Source organism: Epinephelus lanceolatus, chromosome 9, assembly GCF_041903045.1.
Source record: "Epinephelus lanceolatus isolate andai-2023 chromosome 9, ASM4190304v1, whole genome shotgun sequence".
NCBI classification, from domain to species: domain Eukaryota; kingdom Metazoa; phylum Chordata; class Actinopteri; order Perciformes; family Serranidae; genus Epinephelus; species Epinephelus lanceolatus.
Window position 1 is genome coordinate 9276851 of NC_135742.1, and position 22294 is coordinate 9299144.

General features: G+C 41.1%; 1 protein-coding gene across 2 annotated transcripts in view; it reads left to right on the forward strand.

The window, feature by feature from the left end:
* The window catches only part of susd2 (sushi domain containing 2), a 42782-nt gene that overhangs the window by 830 nt on the left and 19658 nt on the right, over positions 1-22294 (forward strand). The window contains exons 2-13 of one of the 2 annotated variants that reach the window (XM_033620064.2): positions 980-1178; positions 2885-3033; positions 4473-4824; positions 5513-5714; positions 6806-6891; positions 6994-7262; positions 7555-7698; positions 9432-9575; positions 10200-10352; positions 12796-13047; positions 14114-14392; positions 17733-17909. In XM_033620064.2, the coding sequence (XP_033475955.1) occupies positions 980-1178; positions 2885-3033; positions 4473-4824; positions 5513-5714; positions 6806-6891; positions 6994-7262; positions 7555-7698; positions 9432-9575; positions 10200-10352; positions 12796-13047; positions 14114-14392; positions 17733-17909 (2406 nt within the window). The remainder of the gene's footprint in view (positions 1-979; positions 1179-2884; positions 3034-4472; positions 4825-5512; positions 5715-6805; positions 6892-6993; positions 7263-7554; positions 7699-9431; positions 9576-10199; positions 10353-12795; positions 13048-14113; positions 14393-17732; positions 17910-22294) is intronic. The other variant, XM_033620065.2, reaches the window with a different exon arrangement.

Genomic DNA, 22294 nt, shown 5'->3' on the forward strand with positions numbered 1-22294 from the left:
AAGAGTATGATAACAAAAATGGTTCTAGGATATAAAATGTTTGACTTATAATCAAAAATATTTCAAGTTTTTATGGGAAAGAGTTTCGAGTGAGTGCTTAATGCATTCAGGTAAAATGGGACATTTTTCTAAAGTGAAACCAGCATGTTTTTAGACTACCAGGTGCTATAGAATCACGACTTTTGCTATGGTTTGCCACCCTGTCATATTATGTATTACATAATACATTTTTATTATTTTTGTAACTTGTACAGAATAAGCCATGATTGTTTAACACACCCTAGCACACAGACAATATGGTACAAAGGGCACATGCAGCATGTATAGCATGTCAGAAAAGTTAGTTTTTTTTAATGAATGGCCATAGGTTACATAAATGATTTAATAACTTAATGACTGAACTGATGAATGGATTAATGATTTATAAAACAAACTAGTCAATCAATCAATCAATCAATCAATTTTATTTATAAAGCCCAATATCACAAATCACAATTTGCCTCACAGGGCTTTACAGCATACGCTGTCCTTAGGACCCTCGCACCAACTACTAGCGAAGTGCTGGTAAAATATGCAAGTGGCTGCCAGATTTTCTTCACTCACCAGCCAAAAAAAACAATGGTAATCCATTGAGTGACTGGTAAATTTCAGAATCCCCCTGCCACAGTGGCCATGGGACAAAAAAGTTAATTTCCAACCCTGGTAGAGATGCCATGGTTAGTTTGGGAATATTCCCCCTGATGGAGTCTAGACACTGGTGTTGGAGGTGACGAGAGGGATGGATGAAGGATGAGGATGATGGGATGAGGAGCAGGAGTGGGCGGTGAATGTGCAGCATGGTTGCATCTGTTCATCCTGAAATGACAACTTACAGCAGCAGAGAAAGAACGGTTTTAAATTTGATGTGATTGTCGTGGAGATTGTGGCAAAATCTGCTTGATCTTCCGCTATGCTTCATTTGTTATTGTTTTCTTCCTAGGTCAAACATGCAGGGGGAAGTGTGGAGATGTATTGGAGGAATGCTCCTGCCATGCAACCTGTGTGTCTTTGCTGACCTGCTGTGCAGACTACAACCAGTCATGTTTACAGGTGACGCCTCACTCCAGCTCCATGCTGGGTGGAAGAGCTCTCAGGATCCTCAACATGGTCCTTCAGCCTGGTGGGCGCCTTCTCTGCAGGTTTGTGTCTGCGACTTTTGACTCACATCATGATCTAAAACTTCCATACACTTGTCATGGGATTATTTAAATTACAAATTCACAACGTGGAATATATATATACAGTACATAGTCCCCATTATGTTGTCTCTTTTTAAAGCACATATTTGCAGTAGATCTACTTTGGTACTATCCAATAAAGTATTTGGTAACTGCACTTGTGTCCACATTCCAAACATTTTATTCTCTTCAGACAAGGCAGACAGTAATCCTCAGAATAAAAAAATGCTTACAGGAAAAAAAGACAAAGTTTACCCGAAGCATATATTTTTATTTGTATTAGTGTATTTAAAACAATTATACAAAATAATAAAAAAAAATTCCAAACTATCCAAAAAACAAAAAGGAGCTGAATCTTTTGCAGAATCTGGGCAAACTTTGTAACACTGAACAAACACTCTTGTTCAAAACATGTCGGTCTCTCTTTCATTGAGGAAGTGTCACAGTACAAGTTAATGTTGAAATGGTACCGGACAGGATGTGGTGCAACTTCAGTGGACAATATGCTTCTCATGCAAGCTCTATGCCTCCTTAATTTTTTCCTGTATTAGGAATAGAATAGATCTTTGTTGTCCACCAGGTTGGAAATTTGTCTTCAGCCCTTCAAACATGGGAGACGATCATAATAAAAAACAGACGAGCAGTTAGTAAAACAGACATTAGAATCATTTTATACATTAAATCAGTTCATGTCAGTGCATGTCTGTGGCTTAAAACCCATTGATCACTTCATTGGGTTTAGATTATTGATGGCACTTGGGTTGAAGGACATCTTGAATACATTTTTAGTTGCCAGAGCAGCTCTGTAGCTCCTCCTGGTGCCCAAGAGCTCAAACTGGCTGTGGAGAGGATGGGCGCTATCTGCTTAGATGCTCCCTGCTTTCTTCTTCGTCTTCTCAGTAAAGAGTTTGTCAAAGGCCAACTATTTCACTTTCCATTAATAAAATGCTAGAAAGTTTATTCTTAGATGTACAGTTTGTAGATGACTGTACCAGGCAGGAAGGTGAAAAGTTAGACATTCTCAACCATAGTTTTGTAGACTAGTTCTAAAATCAGCTGGCTAACATCACGACCACTAAGTTTCCTACGAAGATCGATTTGCTGCGAGCATCTCTTAAAAATATACTCTGAATTTCCGGAGAACCTCACCTGGTAGTCCAGAACCGTAACGAGATATTTTACGTTTTCCACAGTTTCAGCATGGTAGCATCAAGAGAACCTGGCTCAGTTTTTAGATCGTGTCAATCTTTAGTCTTGACCACATTAATTCTAGCTTGCTAATGTGACACCATACTTAAAGGGCCTTTGGTTGGGCCAGATAGGTAGCTTCATCTCCTGTTTTCTGTAATCAGTGTTCCCACAGTCATGGAAAACCTGGAAAAGTCATGGAATTCTTATATATGCCAGCAGACTGAAATTATGTTTAAATAAATTTGGAATCTGATATGCTTGAGAAACACCGGGCAAGTGGGGCAATAAAAACATGTTATGGGTTTTTGAAAAATAATGGAAGTTTCCAAGTGTTTTCAAGTGTTATGTTGTTATTCTTCTTACCAGAGCGTGCCAATGTTTGCAGAAGGAGAAATAATACCAGGAATGATGTAGTAGTGTTGTGTAGCTAGCCAAAAAACAAAAAAAGTAATTAAATTTGTCTGTTCCTGTCGCAGATTCAAAGGTGAGATTGAACGAGAGGGATTTATTGACGCCGACGGCCACGGCTACTGTATCTCTCCTCTCCTGTACGAGACGGGGTGGATACCATTTACTGTCTCAACAGATGGAATACATTTTGACAGATCTGGAGAGTACTTGTCAGGTATGTGCCCTGTCATTTGATTTGTCTGATTTGAAATCCATTGCACACTTTACTGGTTTAGGGTCAGTGAAAATGTATTGATAAAATGCAATTTAAAAAGCAAAAAAAAAAAAAAAACTTTTGTTAATTTAGTATTTCAGTTTTGGCTTTTTGGTTTTGCCATTTTTCTTGACAAGATATATCTTACTATATAATGACGAAAACTCTGTCTGTGGCTGTGTGTGTGTGTCTGTTCCACGTTTTCCTCCTCACTGACTTGGTCAATCCATGTGAAATTTGGCACAGTGGTAGAGGGTCATGGGAGGATGCCAATGAAGCAATATTACATCAGTTGGCCAAAGGGGGGCGCTATGGCAACCAATTGAAATTGTAATCTTTGAATGGGCATATCTCATGCCCCGTATGTCGTAGAGACATGAAACTTTGCACAGAGATGCCTCTCCTCATGAGGAACACATTTGCCTCAAGAACCCATAACTTCCGCTTATATAGATTTTCTGCCATTTTGAATTTTTTTTTAAAAAAACACTTAAAATCGATGTCTTCCTAGGAAGTTTGAGCGATCTGCATGAAACTGGGTGAACATAATCTAGGGACCAATATGTAAAGTTTCCTCTTGGCAAAAGTTGGAAAACTTACTAAAACTGAGCTTCTATAAGGCAATGAATATTGCGGAGGGCGTGGCTCATCACATAAAGGTGTATAACATCTCAAGGGTTTCACCCATCACCACGCAACTTTGTAGGCATATGACCACACATAATCTGAGGGGACCCCTCCATTACTGACCCCATCAAACAAAATGGGGGCGCTAGAGAGCTAATTTCTTATCTAGGCCTAACCGCCATATGGATTTTTACTAAACTTGGTAGATATGTAGAACAGGACGCCTCAAGGTGACTGGAGAAATTTAACTCTAATTGGCAACTGGGTGGCGCTATAACAACAGAAAAATGCTTAAAAATGCCTAAAATGCGACCGATCGCTGTGGCTCCCCCTGTGGACCAATGTTGTTGGGTTTTTTTTTACTAATTTTTGGTATGACTAAGTCATGGTATGGTATGCTGTACATAATCACGGAAACTGTCAGTGTGTCATTCTGTCAGTCAGTCATTCTGTCTGTCCCACGTTTTTCTACTCACTGACGTGGTCAATCTATGTGAAACTGCACATAGGCATTGAGGATTGGCATAGGTAGAAGGTGACAAAGCTACCAGTGGGTATGGACTGGTTCTCATAATTTCACAAAATATGTAGTGGGGCTACTGGAGAAAGATTAAATGACACAGACACAGTTGCAGTTATTATTACTGTTAAGAAGACAATAACTATTTATGCAACTGCTTCATAAAGAGTTTTCACTACCCATTCTTTCATTCATAACCAAAACTGGTTACCTGTGCGTCCCTTTTAATATTTTCTGTCTTTCACTGTATTAGTTAACCCCAGTAAAGCGGAGGATGACTCCAAAGTCATCCTGGTGAATACAACGCAGTGGTTGAACTACGGTACACCAAACATGGCAGGACGGCTTCAGATGACATGGAACAGCTCTTTGATCAGCGCTGAGAAGGTCAACATAGAGCTGTGGGGTTACAGAGAGTTCAGCAGGAGCACAGAGGCGACTGGATCATCCTCTCTGCAGGCCGAGCTGAGCTATCTGTACTCTCTCGGGAGGAGTCTGTCCAACACGGGTGCCTTCAGCTTCATTCCAGAGCCCTCGAAGGACTTCTCTGGCTGGGTGTTGGGGAATATCCGCATCACTGCCAGTTCTGAGTTGGATGGAGCAAGGTATCCATATTACATCAAGCGTCTTAGAAATAGTCCAGATCGAAAGGAAATATTCTCTTTATGCTGATATTCTTCCATCGTTTCCCCATTAAAGGGTGTTCTGGGGGGCTTGTCTTTGTCCTCGCAGGCAAATTGTGATTCACGCTGTTGGGCTACATAAATAAAAACTGAATTGAATATTTGGCTGAAACCAGGAAAAACTGCAGGTTAACTGAAGTGCTGTTCATTTTACAGCTGTTACAAAGTGGTGTAATGTTAGACTGGACTGTTTTTGCACATGGTTTTAAAGTATATTTAGTGTATCAAGTGTCAGTGTTTTTTACTCATATGAAAGGTGGCTCGGATTTGCTCATCAGATTGTCACATAAGCCTGGCTGTAAAATTTAATGTGCCCCACCTCGCCTAATGACAGTAATAGCCAGCATAATCAGGATTTAATGAGTATGATTGTCGCATTGATTCCAGAGTCCAGTATCAACAGTACTGGTCAGACTGTAGGCAGCTGAAAGTATTCATTGACTAAATGGTGACAGAAAACAAACATTTTTGTTATTTGATTTATTGCAAACAAAGAAGGCAAACATTTGCTGGTGACATTTTATTGACTGAACGATCAATTAAGTTTATGTTGAAGAAAAAATATCAAATATGTGGAAGTAACTTGTGATCGGTAATTGTTTATACACAGGGATGTACAGGCGCTCTGGAGTGGAGGTCATATCTTAGCCTGGCACCTGGAGCAGGCTTTCAGAGACGACTCTGCAGCCTGGGCCGAGAACAAGTGTCTGCAGTGGGACGTCCTGGAGACGACGCTGCCCAACTTCCTGGATGAGCTCATTGACTGTCCTTGCACTCTGGCACAGGCCCGAGCAGACACAGGCAGGTTTCATGTGAGTGCATTTCAATGACTCTAGTCTTTTAATGATTTGCTATTGTAGTTTTTCACTTGAAGAAGTGGTCATAATTGTAGCTATAGCAGCCATTATAACATCATTATTACTATAATCAGTGTATACAGAAAAACTGCTTTCCGTAACTGAATTACAAACTGTAATTAATTAAGAGCAGTGTGCTTTAGCACTTCAGTTAATATTCTGACAACGGCAGAGAACAGAAAGATCTGGGTGTGGTGACTCAAGCAAATATTAAAAAACAATTACAGAAAATAATAAAAAAAAAAAAAAAAAAGAATTTTCAAGCAATATAAAGATAGTCGAACACCATAGCGTCACATACATAAATCAAACGGCACAGAGCAAGTGCTGCCTCAGTTGATTAGTTTTTAATCATCCTAAAAAAGGTCCAACAAAAAGTCAATATCAGTTTAAGCCCACCTTTGTCTTAGATAAGCAGGGACAACCAGTATGTTTAAGTATATATCTTCAAACGTTACAGTTATGGCTGAAAATGACAACAGAAATTTACACGTTTGCGCATTTTACATATCTCTACAATTGAAATGGATTGCCAGTTGTCTACCCAGAAGTGATTGTTATTATAAACATGACTTCACAGAGATTAGGAAGAAGAAGAATTGTAGCTTATGCACAGATCTTGTTATAATTTGTACTTAATGTTTAGGTCCAATAGCTTTTAAAGCCCCTCTCCCCAAAGCAGTACTTGGATGACACACAAGGGCACTGAAATTTGTAAGAGCAATGTGCGTAGTTAGCCTGAGTTTCAGGAAGTAGAAGAAAGCACTGCAGTGATTTAGTCCCATAGTGTGAATAATTGCATTTCATCTGTTCATCCCTGTAATGAAAAGGAAACAAAGACTGTCAGGATTAACTAACATGCTTTTGTTAATCATTTTATGTGATCAGCGTTAAGGGAACTCACTTTATTAGAGTTCTGTTAACGTCAGCAGGATCCACACTGATACAGAAGTATTGATTCTCAAAGTTAAATGGATTTATTGCCAAATCATCATATTAAATCACATTTATTATTTTACTGATTTGTATCTGCTGTGTTGTTTCAGACTGACTATAGTTGTGACATTGAGAGGGGCAGTGTGTGCACTTATCACCCAGGTAGTGTCCACTGCGTCAGAGCAATTCAGGCCAGGTAGGAGTGACAAGAGGACAGATCGAGATTTTGCCTTTTTAAAAAGTCACACTAGAAGCATTCTGTTCACTTCTTGACATGACTTTCTTCTGATATTTCCAGCCCTACACATGGATCGGGGCAGCAGTGTTGCTATGACAGCGCAGGCGCTCTGGTCCTGACAGCAGACTCGTCTGGTGGCAGCACACCAGACAGGGCTCACGACTGGGGATCACCTCCATACAGGGAGCCACCACGGGTGCCGGGGTACTCCCACTGGCTTTATGATGTCATGAGTTTCTACTACTGCTGTCTTTGGTCTGACCACTGCCACGTCTACCTAAACCATCGACCTTCTAGCGGGTGTCGCAACTACCAGCCCCCAAGAGCTGGTGAGACTGTTCATAAGTCAGATCAAGTGTATTTATTGATTGCTCTCAGAGCACAAGAGAATGACAACTTATAATCAGGCACAGTGACAGTACCACAGCACAGTAAGACCTAACTAACCAGTTTATTTGAATCTGAACTCAGACTTCTGGTTCATTAGATGCTCAGCTACCTTTATTGTTAAGGTTTGAGGCTTATTATTTCAGTCAATATGATTATCTGAAAAGAAAACAAATGGAAGGTTTTCACCTGTATTGAAGAAAGGGTAAAAAGATTTTGTCTTATGTCTTAAAGGGACAGTTCACCCCCAAATCGAAGACCAGGGAGAGGAAGGGGGCGAGGGGGTAGAGGCGGTGCAGGAACGGCCAGGCGAAGAGATGTGTCTTGGCAACCCAGAGGGAAGAGGAGGAGGAGGAGAGGGTGGCAGCCTTCGCACCAGTATGAGAGAAATCAACAGATTAGGCTGTAGGCTAGGCTAACCATTTAGCTGTAGCTCTGGGATAGCGTTAGCCAAGGCTAGGATAACGTTAGCACGTAAACGTAGCCGTCACTCGAACTTAGACGAGAGGTAAAAGTAGTTGCAAACATGAAGCCAAAATGATTTTAAAATATCAGATTGAATTACCTGTCTAGCAGAAAGCAGGCAACCTCCACATCCCTTGTGAAATCCTTCTCCTTCAGGAGTTCTTTCCACCTGGAATAAGCAACGCCGATATTCACTCGTCCTCGCTTATCTGATCTTTTTCTTTTATTTGGTGGCGTGGTTTCCCTCTTACGGGGCAAAACATAGGTGTGGTCCTCCATTTAAAGTGCAACAGAATCATAAAAGTACAAAGTAGGTTCACGCAGAAGTGCCCCGGACTGATCTTCACCTTAACCGTCTCCAGTGACGGCAAGTTCTAGGTAAACGCGAAAGGCGAAGCACGTATATCCCTTTCAGCGACTGTATTCAAATATGGCGACGCAAGAAGGCAGCCTCCAGCAGACCGCGCCCTGCCTGTGTTTATATAGAGAAATCATTCTAAGCCTATGAGAAAGCTTCCATTTGTATGTGAATTGCATTACACTTTAGTAAATATATATTTATGAAAGCAATAGTTGATATTTGCTAATAAACAACCACGTAAATTACACATTGTAACTTTAAGTCATCTGTCTCAAGTCAAAGTCAAGTCGAGTCTTTCATCAGTGTTAGTCAAGCAAGTCCTCAAATTTGTGACGCAAGTTGGACTCAAGTCAAGTAATGCGACTCAAATCCCCCACCTCTGCCTATCACTGTGCAGAAGGAGGCATGCATTAACTGTTAGCTCACCTAGCACCACTGAGCTAGCAAACGTTACAGCTCAACCGAGGAGGACGCCTTTAATGTTTACATCCCTGGCTGCAGCTGAGGGGTGATATGGTTGGCGGGTGTAGTTCGCCAGAAAGAAAATAGTTCTTGCATGATTCTGCTCACAGCAAAGCCTGTGGATTATCTTGAGTAACTAGGTCATGTTTTCTGGAAAAACACATAGTTTTCAAATGTGTTTTTGTGTGCTTTGAGCACCACAAGCCGAGTGCCATCTAGTTCCATTATATTAAAGAGAAGGCTGATATCTCCAACACTCAGCAACTCACACCAACACAATCTACATTGATAAAAAGCACTACAGGTAAGAGGAGAAATATGTATTTTTGATCTGGTGGTGAACGTCCCTTTAAAGTCAAATTGATTTTGTGACTTAAATTTGTTTGTATGTCATAATGATTTTGGATAGAATAAGATCTTGTATCGCTAAACTTGTTTAAAAGTGAATATAGAGTCCTGGTCCTGGTTTTGTTGGCTGAATTTGGGGTAAAAGTGAGACTGCAAAAAGTACTTCACAGACTGCAAGCAATCGTTAATCTGCGTGGCTACACACACACATATTCCACTCTGCAAATGGACGTTAGAGTAGCAGGTAATACCAGATCAGTTTGCAGGAGGAGTAAATGAATTACAGACTGCGGCTGAGAGTTGAGATGTGGAGCTTTATTAGATCATACTCTGCAGAGACTATAAACGCAACAATACGCCACATACTGATGTGAGAATGAGAGTTCGGGGGTGTACTACTCGAAATAAATACGTTGGAGCCAAAATGTGTGTTTGATGTAAACGCATCAGTGATTTGTTTCTTGACGCCTCACAGGTGTCGTCCTCGGGGATCCACATTTCATAACGTTCGACGGCCTAAGCTACACTTTCAACGGCAAAGGAGAGTACTACCTCGTGTCTTCTCCAGACAGAGAGCTGAGTGTTCAGGCCAGAACAGAACAGGTGAAACTTGAGAACGGTGAGTCCACATTTGAAGTGAAAGCTCCGACTGTTTCCCCTCTTTCATCCCCATGTTACTACTGTAGCAGCTTTGTTCAGGTGAAACTTGTGCCAGGACTTTAGAGAGACATGTTTTATCAGCCACAAGATTAATTGCCCACCTCTAGAGTTTGCTCAGACATAATGACCTCGGTATTTCTTGCTGAATTTTGTTTGTTGTTTTTTGCTTGCGCTCTCTATCTTAAGGAGCGTTTAAGGCTCCCTCTTATCTTCAACAGAGCTCAGAGAAAGTGATGTCAGGTCCTCATGTGAGAGAAACATGTTGGCGCTGTAAAATAAAAGCTTATTTCCTTAGTTCCCTTTTGTTTTCGCTCAGTATCTCTGTTCGGATGTGGTAAGAAGGAACAGATGTTCGCAACATTGTTCAGAATTTCCTCCAAGCTATTACACAACAGCCATGGGCCATGTGGCTGTAGATGGCCAGAGTGATATTCTCCTCAATAGATCAGTAAAATCAAACATCTGGATTATTAAATAATGCAGAGACTTTAGCAGATAAAACCATTTTTAAGTTAAAAATACATGCTACATAATAACATAACTACATGTTTGTAAAAATGTGATGTTTGTATTGACAACTAAGGTACCTTGGCCAGAGCCACATGGCTGTCATCTGTGGCTATGAAGGAGAAGACCTCTGATGTCATCGAGGTGCGTCTGGCAGAAGGCCATCTCCAGGTGCTGAGGAATCAGAAGGTCCTACCGTTCACTGAGCAAAGATGGATGGACCTACACGGTGAGATGATTCAAACACTCCAGACCAGCTGCACACTAGATGCTGTTCTGTCACTTTTCACCAGTTTTTTTCTGGTAAAGTTAAAGGGACTTAGTTACTTTTCAACGTGGTGATTTTGTGTCCAAGTGATGAAGGGAGGCAACAGTTTGAGAGAGAGCGGCAGCCAGAAATTTACATCTACTAAAAATGTTTGTATTTTTTTCACTGTCAGGCTCAAAATGTTATTACAAGTGTCTGGTAACATTATGAAAAAACTCATTACCTCTCATTTGATCCGGCTTGTTTGTTAGTGTCTTCTTGCAACAACTCAAATCACGAGACATCAAAACTTCTCTTTGAGCTAGACTTGGTCACACACAATAACAAATAGACCGGGTCAAGCCAAAGGCTTTATTTATTTATTCATTTTTATTATTTCTGATTTTATTTTTACAGGGACAATAAACATTGCTGTAAATGTGCCAGTGTTAGGCTAATTTTCAACTGCTGACCCTGTGCTAGGTGTAAAAATAGCCACTGAAGCATTCAAATACTTAAAAGCAATTAAAAGGTAAAGAAAGACATTTTATTTCTCTGTAGGGATCCTTTCCATAATGTTGTCTGACACTTACAAAAACAATCTGAGCCTGTCATTGGCAAAAAAGAAGAACTTTGCAGCTGTTAGATGCAGCACTCTTATTCCTCACTGGTCCAGTTTCAAAATTGTTGCTCCCATCACTTGGTCAGGTAAGAAAAGCTTCTACTTCATAGTAGGGTTGGGCCTAAATATGCACATCTGTTACGTCATGTAAACAAACCAGGTTGGAACTACTTAAAAAATGGATGAGAAGCCTATTTGCGATCTTCCCATGTTTGTACTTGTAAAACAGAAAACACACATTTAACATTGTGATATTAAATGAAAGTGACATACAGTACAGCCAACAGCAAGTAGCCTAGCTTGTTATTAGCATGGCCATTTACCAGATACTCTCAACTCTCTGGTAATCTCCCTCCAGCCAGCTGCTACCTTATTTCAGTTTTTAGTTATGAAATATGAATTTGTCTTATAGATAATTCCCCATTTCAACTTCATTAATCCTCCATTTCTCGTACATTGCAGCGTTTTCAAAATGAGCGGCGGGAATAAATAGAAACAGGGCGATCGGCAAAAGTTCAGCCAGCACTGGCACACTGCATCACATGTGGCCAGTTAGGACACCTCTTTCAATGGCTTCAAATGTTGGCACAGTATTAATTTTCTTCAGAGACTAACTCTGCCATGTCTCCTCTCCTCACCTCATAAAAACACATAAACAAACAAAACATGTGCCGCTCAACTCCCCTCCGATCTTGACTACAATTTGATATCCTTCACATTGCTTTGCTTGGCTCACGGCCTGTTGCTCATTGTTGCTTCTTCCTAATGCAACACATGTTGGATATAGCGCTGTGACACCGTCAGGGCAAGTTGCTGATTTAGACCACTTTTAATTTCCCAGAACTTGTCATAATGGCAAATTAGGTTAAGCTTGTTTGCACAAAATCAGACCGGTTTAATTTCGTACATTACACTGGACTGCACGACAATACTGGAAATCAACCCGGCTCTACTTTGTAATATTCTCAAGTTTTGATTCGCAACTTCTTGTGATGAGGTTTTTCACTAGTGACCAAACTAGGCACAACAAACAGGATGCTTTATTTTCCTTCACAGCCTTAGTTTGTATATTTTTACAGACATAAAAACAAAATATAAAGTGCAATTACAAGATTTGAGTAGTTCAGTGTGGCTGAAAACAGAAACAGAGACAAAGACAAAGATAAAGACAACAAATAAAAATGAGAGGATAAGCAAATTAATGAAAGCGTAAAATAAACAATCAAACACACACTCACAAAAGAAAAATAATGAGGTGGCTTGTCGGATCCCCAGTGGGAGGTTGTTCCACAGTTATGGAGCCCTTACGGCAAATGCCCGACTACCCTCTGTCTTAAGTCTTGCCCGAGGGACTGATAACAATAGCTGGTCTGTGGATCTGAGAGTGCGAGCAGGGGTGTGAGGGGTAAGAAGGTCATTAATGGCCACTCGAATATTTGAACACAAGCAATAAAATTTTGAAACTAATTCTAATCGCCACAGGTAACCAGTGCGATGAGGCAAGAATAGGAGAAATGTTCTTGTAAGGACCCTGGCTGCAGTATTTTGGACCAGTTGGAGGCGGCTATGAAGAGTTACAGTAACCTAGATGATTTTGTACAGATAAATGTTGCCTCGTCATTAGGTCCTAATGTAGCCTTGACTGCGCAGGCATTTACAGAGTGCCCCATTTTAGTTGTCTGCCACTGTGTTTTGTAAAAGCTGTAAGGTTTGTATATTGTAGTGTATTTCCCACATGCATGTTTGAAAGATTTAAACTATCTTTAATAAAATCAGTGATGATACACAATGTCTCGTTTCCAGGATTATTCGTGTTCGCCCCCAGCCCTCAGAATGTCACTGTAATCTTCCTCTCTGGTGTTGGCGTGGAGGTTCGTGTGCAAGAGGGAGCCATGGCGGCGACAGTGCTGCTTCCAACAGAGTTTACCAACCACACTCAGGGTCTCCTCGGTCTGATGAACTCTGACCCATCAGACGACTTGCAGACCAAGCTCAGAGAGGTCATCTCCCCAGGCGACGCCACGCCGGAGGAAATCTTCACCTTTGGAGCTGGCTGTGAGTGTGAGACGCTGTCGAACTTTCTAAAGCAGCATAAATGTCTTATTTTTTATTTTTTATTTTGTGGAGAGAACAACGTTGCATCTATAGAGAGATGAGAGCTGATTAGGGATTCTGTGATTTTCTCACAATTACACATCATTGTTTCTTATAAACGACTGCCATACTTGAGCCACGTTTGGCTAAAACTGTGACATGTTTTAAGAGTGCACTGGAAGAAAGCAAGGCACATGTTTAAGATTAGTGCAGCTTTAATAAATTACAGAGAGATATCAGGCTCTGCGACCATACAGTGCAAGTGAAACCACATCTCTGGAACGCCGTTGGGGCCAGACCGCATACATACATACATGATAATAATGTCTCTCAGCTTTAATTACAGCACATATCCCTCAAAACGGGTGAGGAGCTGACTTTTCATGCTCTTGACCTTTTGACTAAAGTCATTTGCTGCAGTGGAAACGCAGCTAAAGCTTGTGGGAACTAATAGTTTTATTGTTGCTGATATTTTTGTATGCGTCAAAGTCCGTGCAAAAAGCAAACCATGACAGCATGCTGTGTGTGTCCCGCTCTGATCCCTCAGAGTTGTGTTCTTATCTCCAAATTATAGTGTGCCTCATATTCTCGTATTTTTAATACCATGTTTTAGAAAATAGGTAGTTTGAGCCAAGTGCTCGTATCGGTCAAACATGTGCTGCTCTGGCAATAATTCTCACAAATGTGGTCAGCCATGTCTGATCGGTTGTAAACCCAAAGAGTTTTTCGTCAGTCTCTCTGTTTACCCATTATACATGTTTTTAATGTTTTCCTACATGTGCTCTGCTTGTATGACATCGCGTAGAACTTTTCAGATACTGCATGTGTGTTTGTGATGTAAAAGCTGTAATGCAATTGAGGGTGTTTGGCGTGTTATTATGAATACTTCATCACATCACAGTTACCACCACTGACATTTATCTCACTTGATTTATTGTCAGTCTGAAACGCTGCAATTTGTTTTTCTACCAGCAATCCAACATGGCTGCACATCTTAACTGGTGTTGTGTTCTATTTTTGTCCACAGGGAACATTTCAAAGAAGTCTTCCCTTTTCACATACGACTCAAAGTACCTTTTGGAGACCTACTATTTCCCACCGAGCCACGATCCTGCTTTTGTTCCTGCCTTTTCGCTACCTGAGACACCTGACGACCCTCTGGTGGGAGACATGTTGACGATGTGCTTTGGGGAAGGAGCAGCATTCTGTAAATATGATACCCTGACCACTCGGAGCCTCACGATGGGAAACGCCACACTCAGGGCCTACCAAAGTCATCAGGCCCAAATGAAAGCCCTGGAGCCAGGTATGTGAAACAAGATGCACCTTTTAGATTCACAGGCAAAAACATGGGAATATATTTGTCACTGTTTTGTTTCTGTTAATGCCAAAGCGCAGTCATACATGATTGTTGTTGCTTGTTTCATATTTATTTTATATTTTGCGGGCAGCTCAACTCATTTCATAGCATCACTGGAAATGCCTCTTCCACGTTTATTTTCAGGATTTGTTTTTCAACAAAACAAATAAAGTGATTTCCCCTCAAAATTTAGTGGCATTTCTTAATTTATAAGGGACGCAGCTAGCATATTTTATACTTCCTGTGACTATAATCCAAATAATCTTGATTCCATATATGTATTTACACTGTGATAACCCCTTGTTGTGAAAAGCGGTCGTCGTCATATGTGTATCCTGGGCTGTTTCAGTGCATTTACAGGTGATTTGACCAGGGAGATGTGAGTGACTTCTAGCTTGATCCTGAAACATAAGACGCTGCCTCTCGACCTCCTGAGAAGCATGAGGATTTGATCCAGTTTGGCTGACTAAGGGGGATCAGGGAAAAATACTGCGGTCACGCTAACTAGCCATCACTCTCGTCTCCGTGGTCAAAACAGCTGACTTTAAAGTTGGAAAAGACGCAGGCAGAACAGAGAGAAGTCTCTGAGAGAAGCGGAGACAGAAAGAAAGCCACTGCACCACTGACATAGTAAAGGCTGTAGTAGAAGTGGTTTCACAAAATCTCCACCACCAAAAACTGTGATAGGGAACCTTGAGTGTTGTGGGTTGCAGTGGACCACATCAGCCAGGGGCCAGGGTTAGGGTCATGCCGTAGATCTCCACACCTAAGAACTGGATTGTGATCTACTGGTGTGGGTGGACCACATCAGGGCTGTAGGGCTTAATTGGCATGACTCACAGGCCTAACACCAAATTCTGGGCCTTATGCATAAGCAGTCTCTTTGGATCCACCGCCCTTCCTCTCTTCTATTTATTCATTTTTATTTTTATTTAACCTTTACTTAACCAGGAAAAACTTGTGATTAAAAATCCCTTTTTCACGAGTGTCCTGGCCGAGACAGACAGCAGTATAAATTACAGATAGATAACATAAATACAGAATAAAAATGTACAGCTTCTAAAACAAACAATATAAAACACAAAATAAGATTACTACAAATAAAAGCCAAAAAGTATATTAATGTATACTAGACGTGAACCATAAAAACTACACGTGGAACCCCGATTTCCCTTTCACAGGGAAAAACATGACACTGTACGTTGGTGCTCCAGCAGCATAAGCAGTTACTCACTCAGGTCCAGCTGCATGTAGAGACAATTCCCACTGCAGGGGCGGACTTAACCATTACACTTTTAAGGCGTGAAAGGGGCCTTTAAACCGATTTATTCAGCCAACTGTAGTGTAGTTGTGGCAGTAATTATTTAGAAATAAAAAACTGCAAACAAAACCACACTTTGTTCCAGGCTTTTCAAGGGCCCCCTCTCTCTCTCATTGGGGCCTGTGACACCCCTGTACACCAATATTATATTGAAATAGTGATGTAAGACTCGATAGTTTCTCTGGCTGCACAATTAATCGAAATATTATCTAAAGTCCAATATATCTAAGTGCAGTATCCAAATCGCAGGAGCTGCAAATTCTTGATAAAGGTGTTATTTAAAGACATTTATAGATAAAATGTGTCACAACACACCGTTGTAAATGAAGAACTACGGAGATGTCCCAGGCTGCAAATCATATTCCAGGCGCAAGGGAACTTGTTTGGTACAGAACCCAGCAATAATCACATCATCATCATCATCCTTATTTTTTTATTTTTTTTATTTTGCATATCACAGTTGCAATATTTGTCAAATTTATAGCAATATGATTTTTTTTTTTTTTGCATATGATGCACAGCATTGCCAGGTGGGAAATGTAGGATTATCGTACCAGAGACTCAAAATTATCGTATTTTGAGTGAAATTATCGTACATCCGTCATAACCAAAATAACAATCCTACTGATGCGCTATAGGCAAATATAGTCACTCTAGTGTTTACTTTTTTGATTTACTTTTTTTCCATTTTCCTTGCTTCTGTTTTTCCTCTTCTTCTTCTTCTGTTTTGAATCTCATTCTCGCTCGACTTCCTGACGGGTCCTAGTGCCTCGTGGGGCGGGTACAGCTGACCATTCAGCCAATTGTGCTCGTTGTTCAGAGACAAATGTCACCCGTATCTCACGCTAAGCAAAGTGCGATTGGCTGGAAACATGTCACATGGGAACAGATGCCTTCAGGGCTCACAAAAAAACTCTGGCATACTGATTACAGCCACACATTCATGAAATGGACAAATTATCGTACATTTGGCCTTTTTTGGGATTATTGATCGTACAGAGGGCCAAATTATCGTACAAATACGATAATTATCGTACACCTGGCAACGCTGATGATGCAGCCCTCATATTGTCTTAGATTTTGAACATTTGTAAGTGTTGTCTTATCCTGGTTTTAAACACTGCATTACAGTAAAGTGATGTTGTTTTCTGAACTTTCCAGACTGTTTTCCCTTTACCCACTCAGTCATTATATCCACATTACTGATGAATATTTATAAAAACTCAGTGTAAATGTTTTGCGAAAGCACCAAGTTGCAGTGTGGATATTGAGGTATCGGGTCAAGAATATGGTGATATTTGATTTTCTCCTTACCGCCCAGCCCTACAATCCATTAATAAAGGAAAAAATATTGACAGATTAATCAACAATGAAAATAAAAGTTAGTTGCAGCCCTAGACTACATCAGCACTGTCCCCTTAGGCTGCTGGACCTGGTTCCCAGGGCTCCAGGCTGACCTGTTAAACTAAAACCATGAATAGGATGGTGAAAGATCTAAGGTAGTCAGTTATTATGTGGACCCTTGACTTAGACCGCGAGGACCCCTCTTGACTTCACTGTATGATAACATCAAACCAAGTTAAAACCAATTTAATACAGATAAAATAACTGGTGAGTTCAAAGTTGATTCAATTTAGGCTCCAGATCACAAGTAGAGTCCAAGAGATGATATCTCAGGGTCTGTCTTATGACAAAGTGATGAGGCAAAACTTACATAAAGCATGTTTGTCTCAGCTGTCACACTCATAACAGCATGCATGAATATGAGACATACAGGACCTGTAGGAGCCTGTGTTTATCTGGTTTGCAATTTAGCCATACTCAACCGTAATATCATGACATAAGAAAGCTTAATGAAGTAAAAACATTAGTTTTGAAAGTTATCTTTGTCCGTGTATCTGCATATTTATCAAAAACATTAAGTCAAGAAAGCCTGAAGTTTTAATGTTGATTTTTGTTCCTTAGTGGTGTCTTGTGGCTGGCTTCAGACACCCAGGAATGGGAAAAAGAGTGGGACACATTACCTAGAAGGGAACACTCTGAGCTTCACCTGCAGTACAGGCTATACACTGTACGGTTCAACAGAGCGCACTTGCCTGGACGATGGGACCTGGACAGGAGAGACACCCTACTGTGTAACAGGTCGGTTCTAAAAACACCAATATATTGCACTCATGTCTGTAAAGTCTACTGTATATATGAGGTGGTAGTTATTAGTTAACTGATACGTTGTCATCAGAGTTTTGAGAGCCAGCTTCAGAATTGCGCCACATTCATGAGCTCTGTTTTCGGTAATCGGTCCCAGAGGACAACTGAGTGTTTAGCACACATGGATGTTGTGAAAAGGATGTGAATTAGATTTTTTTTTCATTAACAAACATCCAAATCTACTTATCCTTAAACGAAAACAGGCAGAAATTTCAAAACAGTCCCTTCTGGCAATGGCATTACCACATGACAATGACATATGTGCAAAACATAACATAAAGATGATAATACATAAATGAATAATTGGTTTTCACTGTGATTAATTATTCATCTCAGGCACGTCAACTCGCTGCAAGTTCAGTTTCATACTACACTGCATAGAAAACCAGTGGCTGCATGCATAATATAGTTCACATTGAGATAAAACAAAAAAACAAAACTTGAATTAGTGACTGGCTGGTGTCTGTTTCTGTATGTATAATTCTGATTACTGTTTGAAGTATTTATTATTCCTTTTGTTTTATTCAGTTGTGAAACAGTTTCCCACGATTGCTCTAGAAAGGCACTGAATAAATAAAGTTACTTGCTTACTTATTACTGACCAGCTCCTCACATGTTTTATATTCAGTAAGACTGGCAGCATCCTCCAGTGAAAACCAAGAGGGGACTGTGGGAATCCTCTTCTTCTCATCCAGTCTCTTTGAAAGCAAAGATTCAATAGAGTCGGCTCTCGGTTGCTCATGCAGACCATTAGCTACAAAGCTATAAACTTCTGAACCTGGATTGGCCTGGGTCTAATGGTTTCATTCATCACCCCAACCGTGAAATCTCAGAGCACGTCGTAATTGTCAGCTGACGCCATCAGGTGGCAGTATTTCCCACTAAATTCCTGGTGTGACAGAGCAGCTTGATGCCTCTGTTTGTGCTGCTGTGATGTGTGAAGCACACTTGTTTTAGAAAACCTTAAAAAAGTAAGTGGTAACAACAAAGCAAGACTGGATGAAATTAGACCTTTAATCATTTCGCTGGAGAAGAATAAAAGAGATCATACTCTCAAGAGGTTTGGCTTCATCATATCAGCTTAGTGAAGTGAAAGGAAGCAGAGAAACAAAGCCATTTGACTTGTGATCCACCTCTACTTGCATCCCTCCATGGCTTCATCCCAGCCCTCCATCCTTTCCTTGTTAGAGCTGCAAACACAGACTTCCTCTCGATAGTAATCTGGGATGAATCGACTTCATATGGCAGATTTTGAGGCCCATGTAACAACTGGCTGGGTCACAGCTGGACACAATCGATCCTGACTCCTTCATTAGGCAAAAATATTAGTTTCATAACTTGGTTAGGGAGTGCAGAGCTGTTTAGAAATGTTCCTTTTCAAGCCAGCTACTTCTTTTTGTCAAGTTTGTGTCATTTAGCTGACCGCTCACATGCTTTCTGACAGCTCGAATCTTGGACAAAAAGTCATAGCCTTAATGCAGTCAATAATCAGAAGAAAGTTTAGGAATTATCTATCTTAGTGAGGGATCAAGTGATGTAGATGTGTCTGGAGATAAATACAGGGTGCTTTCTCAAGTCAAGGAACAAGGAACCAGGAGTCCTTCCAAGTTGGGTCGTACAGAGGCGAGGCTCCTTCCTAGAATTCAGAAAGTACATGGTAAAACATCAAGCCAGCTAACAAACTCAGCCTGTGCCATGACAGCTTCAGTTAAGGCTAGTTCACATTTCACCCCGCAAAATGCGTCGAGGAGACTATCATCATCTTTTGAGTGTTCATACCTGACGTTGAGTGTTTCTGTCATCGGGAGTCTCGCCAACTGCGTTACGACCTGTGTGTGCACACCACAAGATTTCTCCACCGAGCCCTCGCCGACAGAGCCCCAGATAACGCGGTGACGTCACCAGACTACGTTTTTTAACTTGGAGACGACACATCGTAAAGGCATGGATATTCTTCCCAGTGTTGAATCAGATCTGCCGCCAGGGCCTGGGTCCAAACACAACACTCTCCCCGTGATCCTGTGGTCGCCGCTATTGTTGTTGTTGCTTGCCAACTTGTCAGTGTTGCCAGATTTTGGGAGAGAAACAAGCAACCAGGGCTATGGAAACAAGCCCAAAAGAAGTGACGATTATATATAGTATTTAGAGAAAGGCGACGTTTAGAGAGCAAGCCCAAATAAGCAACTCCACTTTAGAAACAAGCCCAAAAAAAAAACGCAGCCTGCGACTACCAATATTTGTAAGTGACTTTACAAAAAAAACAAGCCCAAAGTCGCAGCAACCCTGCAGCTTGTCCTCACATTTCTTCCGTCCTCCTGCGTGCTGGCGTGGGACGTATCCCGCCTCTCACTGGCTGATGCTCTTTGTCAGTCGTCTCGTGTCACACTTCTCCAGTTTTCTAGCATGCCAGATATCCAGTCCCAGTCGCAGGCGAGGGGGCGACTTGCTCGTAGGCTTGTTCACACATGAGGACTCGTCATGGCAGATTATCTGCTGACTAACCTCTGACTCAAGGTGGCTCTCAAGATCCTCTGTGACATCAAAATCGTGGTGAAAATAGTGTAATGCGAATTAGGCTTTAGCCTACCCCGCAAGGTATCTAGCTAATTATAAATAGCAATTTGTACTTGCATTAAATCTTTTAGTCATATTTGCTCAAACTGTCACTATATCCAGACAGTTCTTCTGCCTCTTTGTAGTTCATCCAATGGCATCTGCAAGACTCCATGGCTAAATAAAAACAACCAGTCAGAGCTGAGGAGTCTCTGATGTAGCTGTCAATCATGTCAATCACTGCTCTTGAACTGTGTCGTACTACTGTAGGCAGCGCTGATCAAATATAATTCATGATTCTGTTACTGCATTACATATTTATCATCTCAAATGTTTTTAGACACACATATTTTAGCATAGTGGAAAATAAGTTTGTGATTTGGGTGCCATTTTGAAAACAGTCGAGCCAAACGATGTACCGCTCACTACCCAGGTCACATGTTCTCATTTTACAGCTAAACTGTCCACTAAAATATGTTTCTGAAAACATTTGAGGTGAGAAATAGGCAACGCAGTGAAAGAATATTAACTCACATTCAGTAAGCGCCGCCTAGTTTGACAGTTTGACCACAGTTCACACGCAGTTGTTGACACGATTGACAGCTTCATTTGAGACTCCGTGACTCTGATTGGTTGTTTTCCTTAAGCTGTGGTGGATTCTAGTAACAGAATTATTTTTCACAGTTTACCTTTTTTATGTACAACTGTCTGGATATCGTGACAGTTTGAGTGAATATGATTTAAAAAAAAGTTATTTTTATAAATATTATGTGTTGTTACTGCTGCTTCAACATGCTTTGATGTAACACATTTACAGTGCAAACAAATTTACCGTGACAGTACTGTAAAATCTTGCATTTAAACGCATATTGCACTGTCGAAGATGCCATCATGTTGCTCTTGACCCACGCCATGCATGGCCAAGAACTGGCATTTCTTCATTGTCAGTTTCTTGCCACAAGTTGGGCCAGAGATTTTGGCAGACTGCAGAGGAGAAATAACTATAAGATTACCAGCGAATCTACCTTGTTTCCAAATTGGGGGACAGGACCAGTGCATCATGTGCATAGGATTTTGGATGCTCTAAGAGTGCTGAGGATACACACATGCATACTTGAAAATTCCATAACGAAGGAGTCTGTCCTTGGTTGAATTCGAAGGCTCCTAGACATCGAGCAGTCCTTTGACAGGATTCAGTGACGCAGCATCCGTAAACTGCAGCTATTTAAGGATCCTCTCTTGACTTTGAGAAGCACCCATAGTCACCTATAGTAGACACACATTCACACACACGCATGTATAGATAAACACATTCACACAGTGTGAGGTGGAGCTTCAGCTGTAGCCACGTATGTTCTGTACACACATACAAAGCTGGACATTTATAGCTATGTAACAATGATCACACTTGCTCTGACACTTTCATCACACAAATCAGGGCTAACAACTGTCAACATGACCCGAGGTGCTCAATGGCAGGTGTTGCATGAGCTGTTACCTCCACCATCCAAATGTGACCGCTAGCCATGTAAACAACACTAAATACAGAGCGAGCAGGAGACGCCCAGACAGATCTCTCCTCCTCCCCTTATATGAATCACTGCAACACGATGTGCAGGCTGAGCAGAGAGAGAATCGTCGAGATGAAAACGCTGTGCCGCTCAACAGCAAATGCCGCTGCATCCAGTTTGACTTCTTCTGTGAGTCACTTTAATGAGCCGCTGTTGACACGGTGCCTGTCAGCAGAGGTGACACTAAGTCCCTTC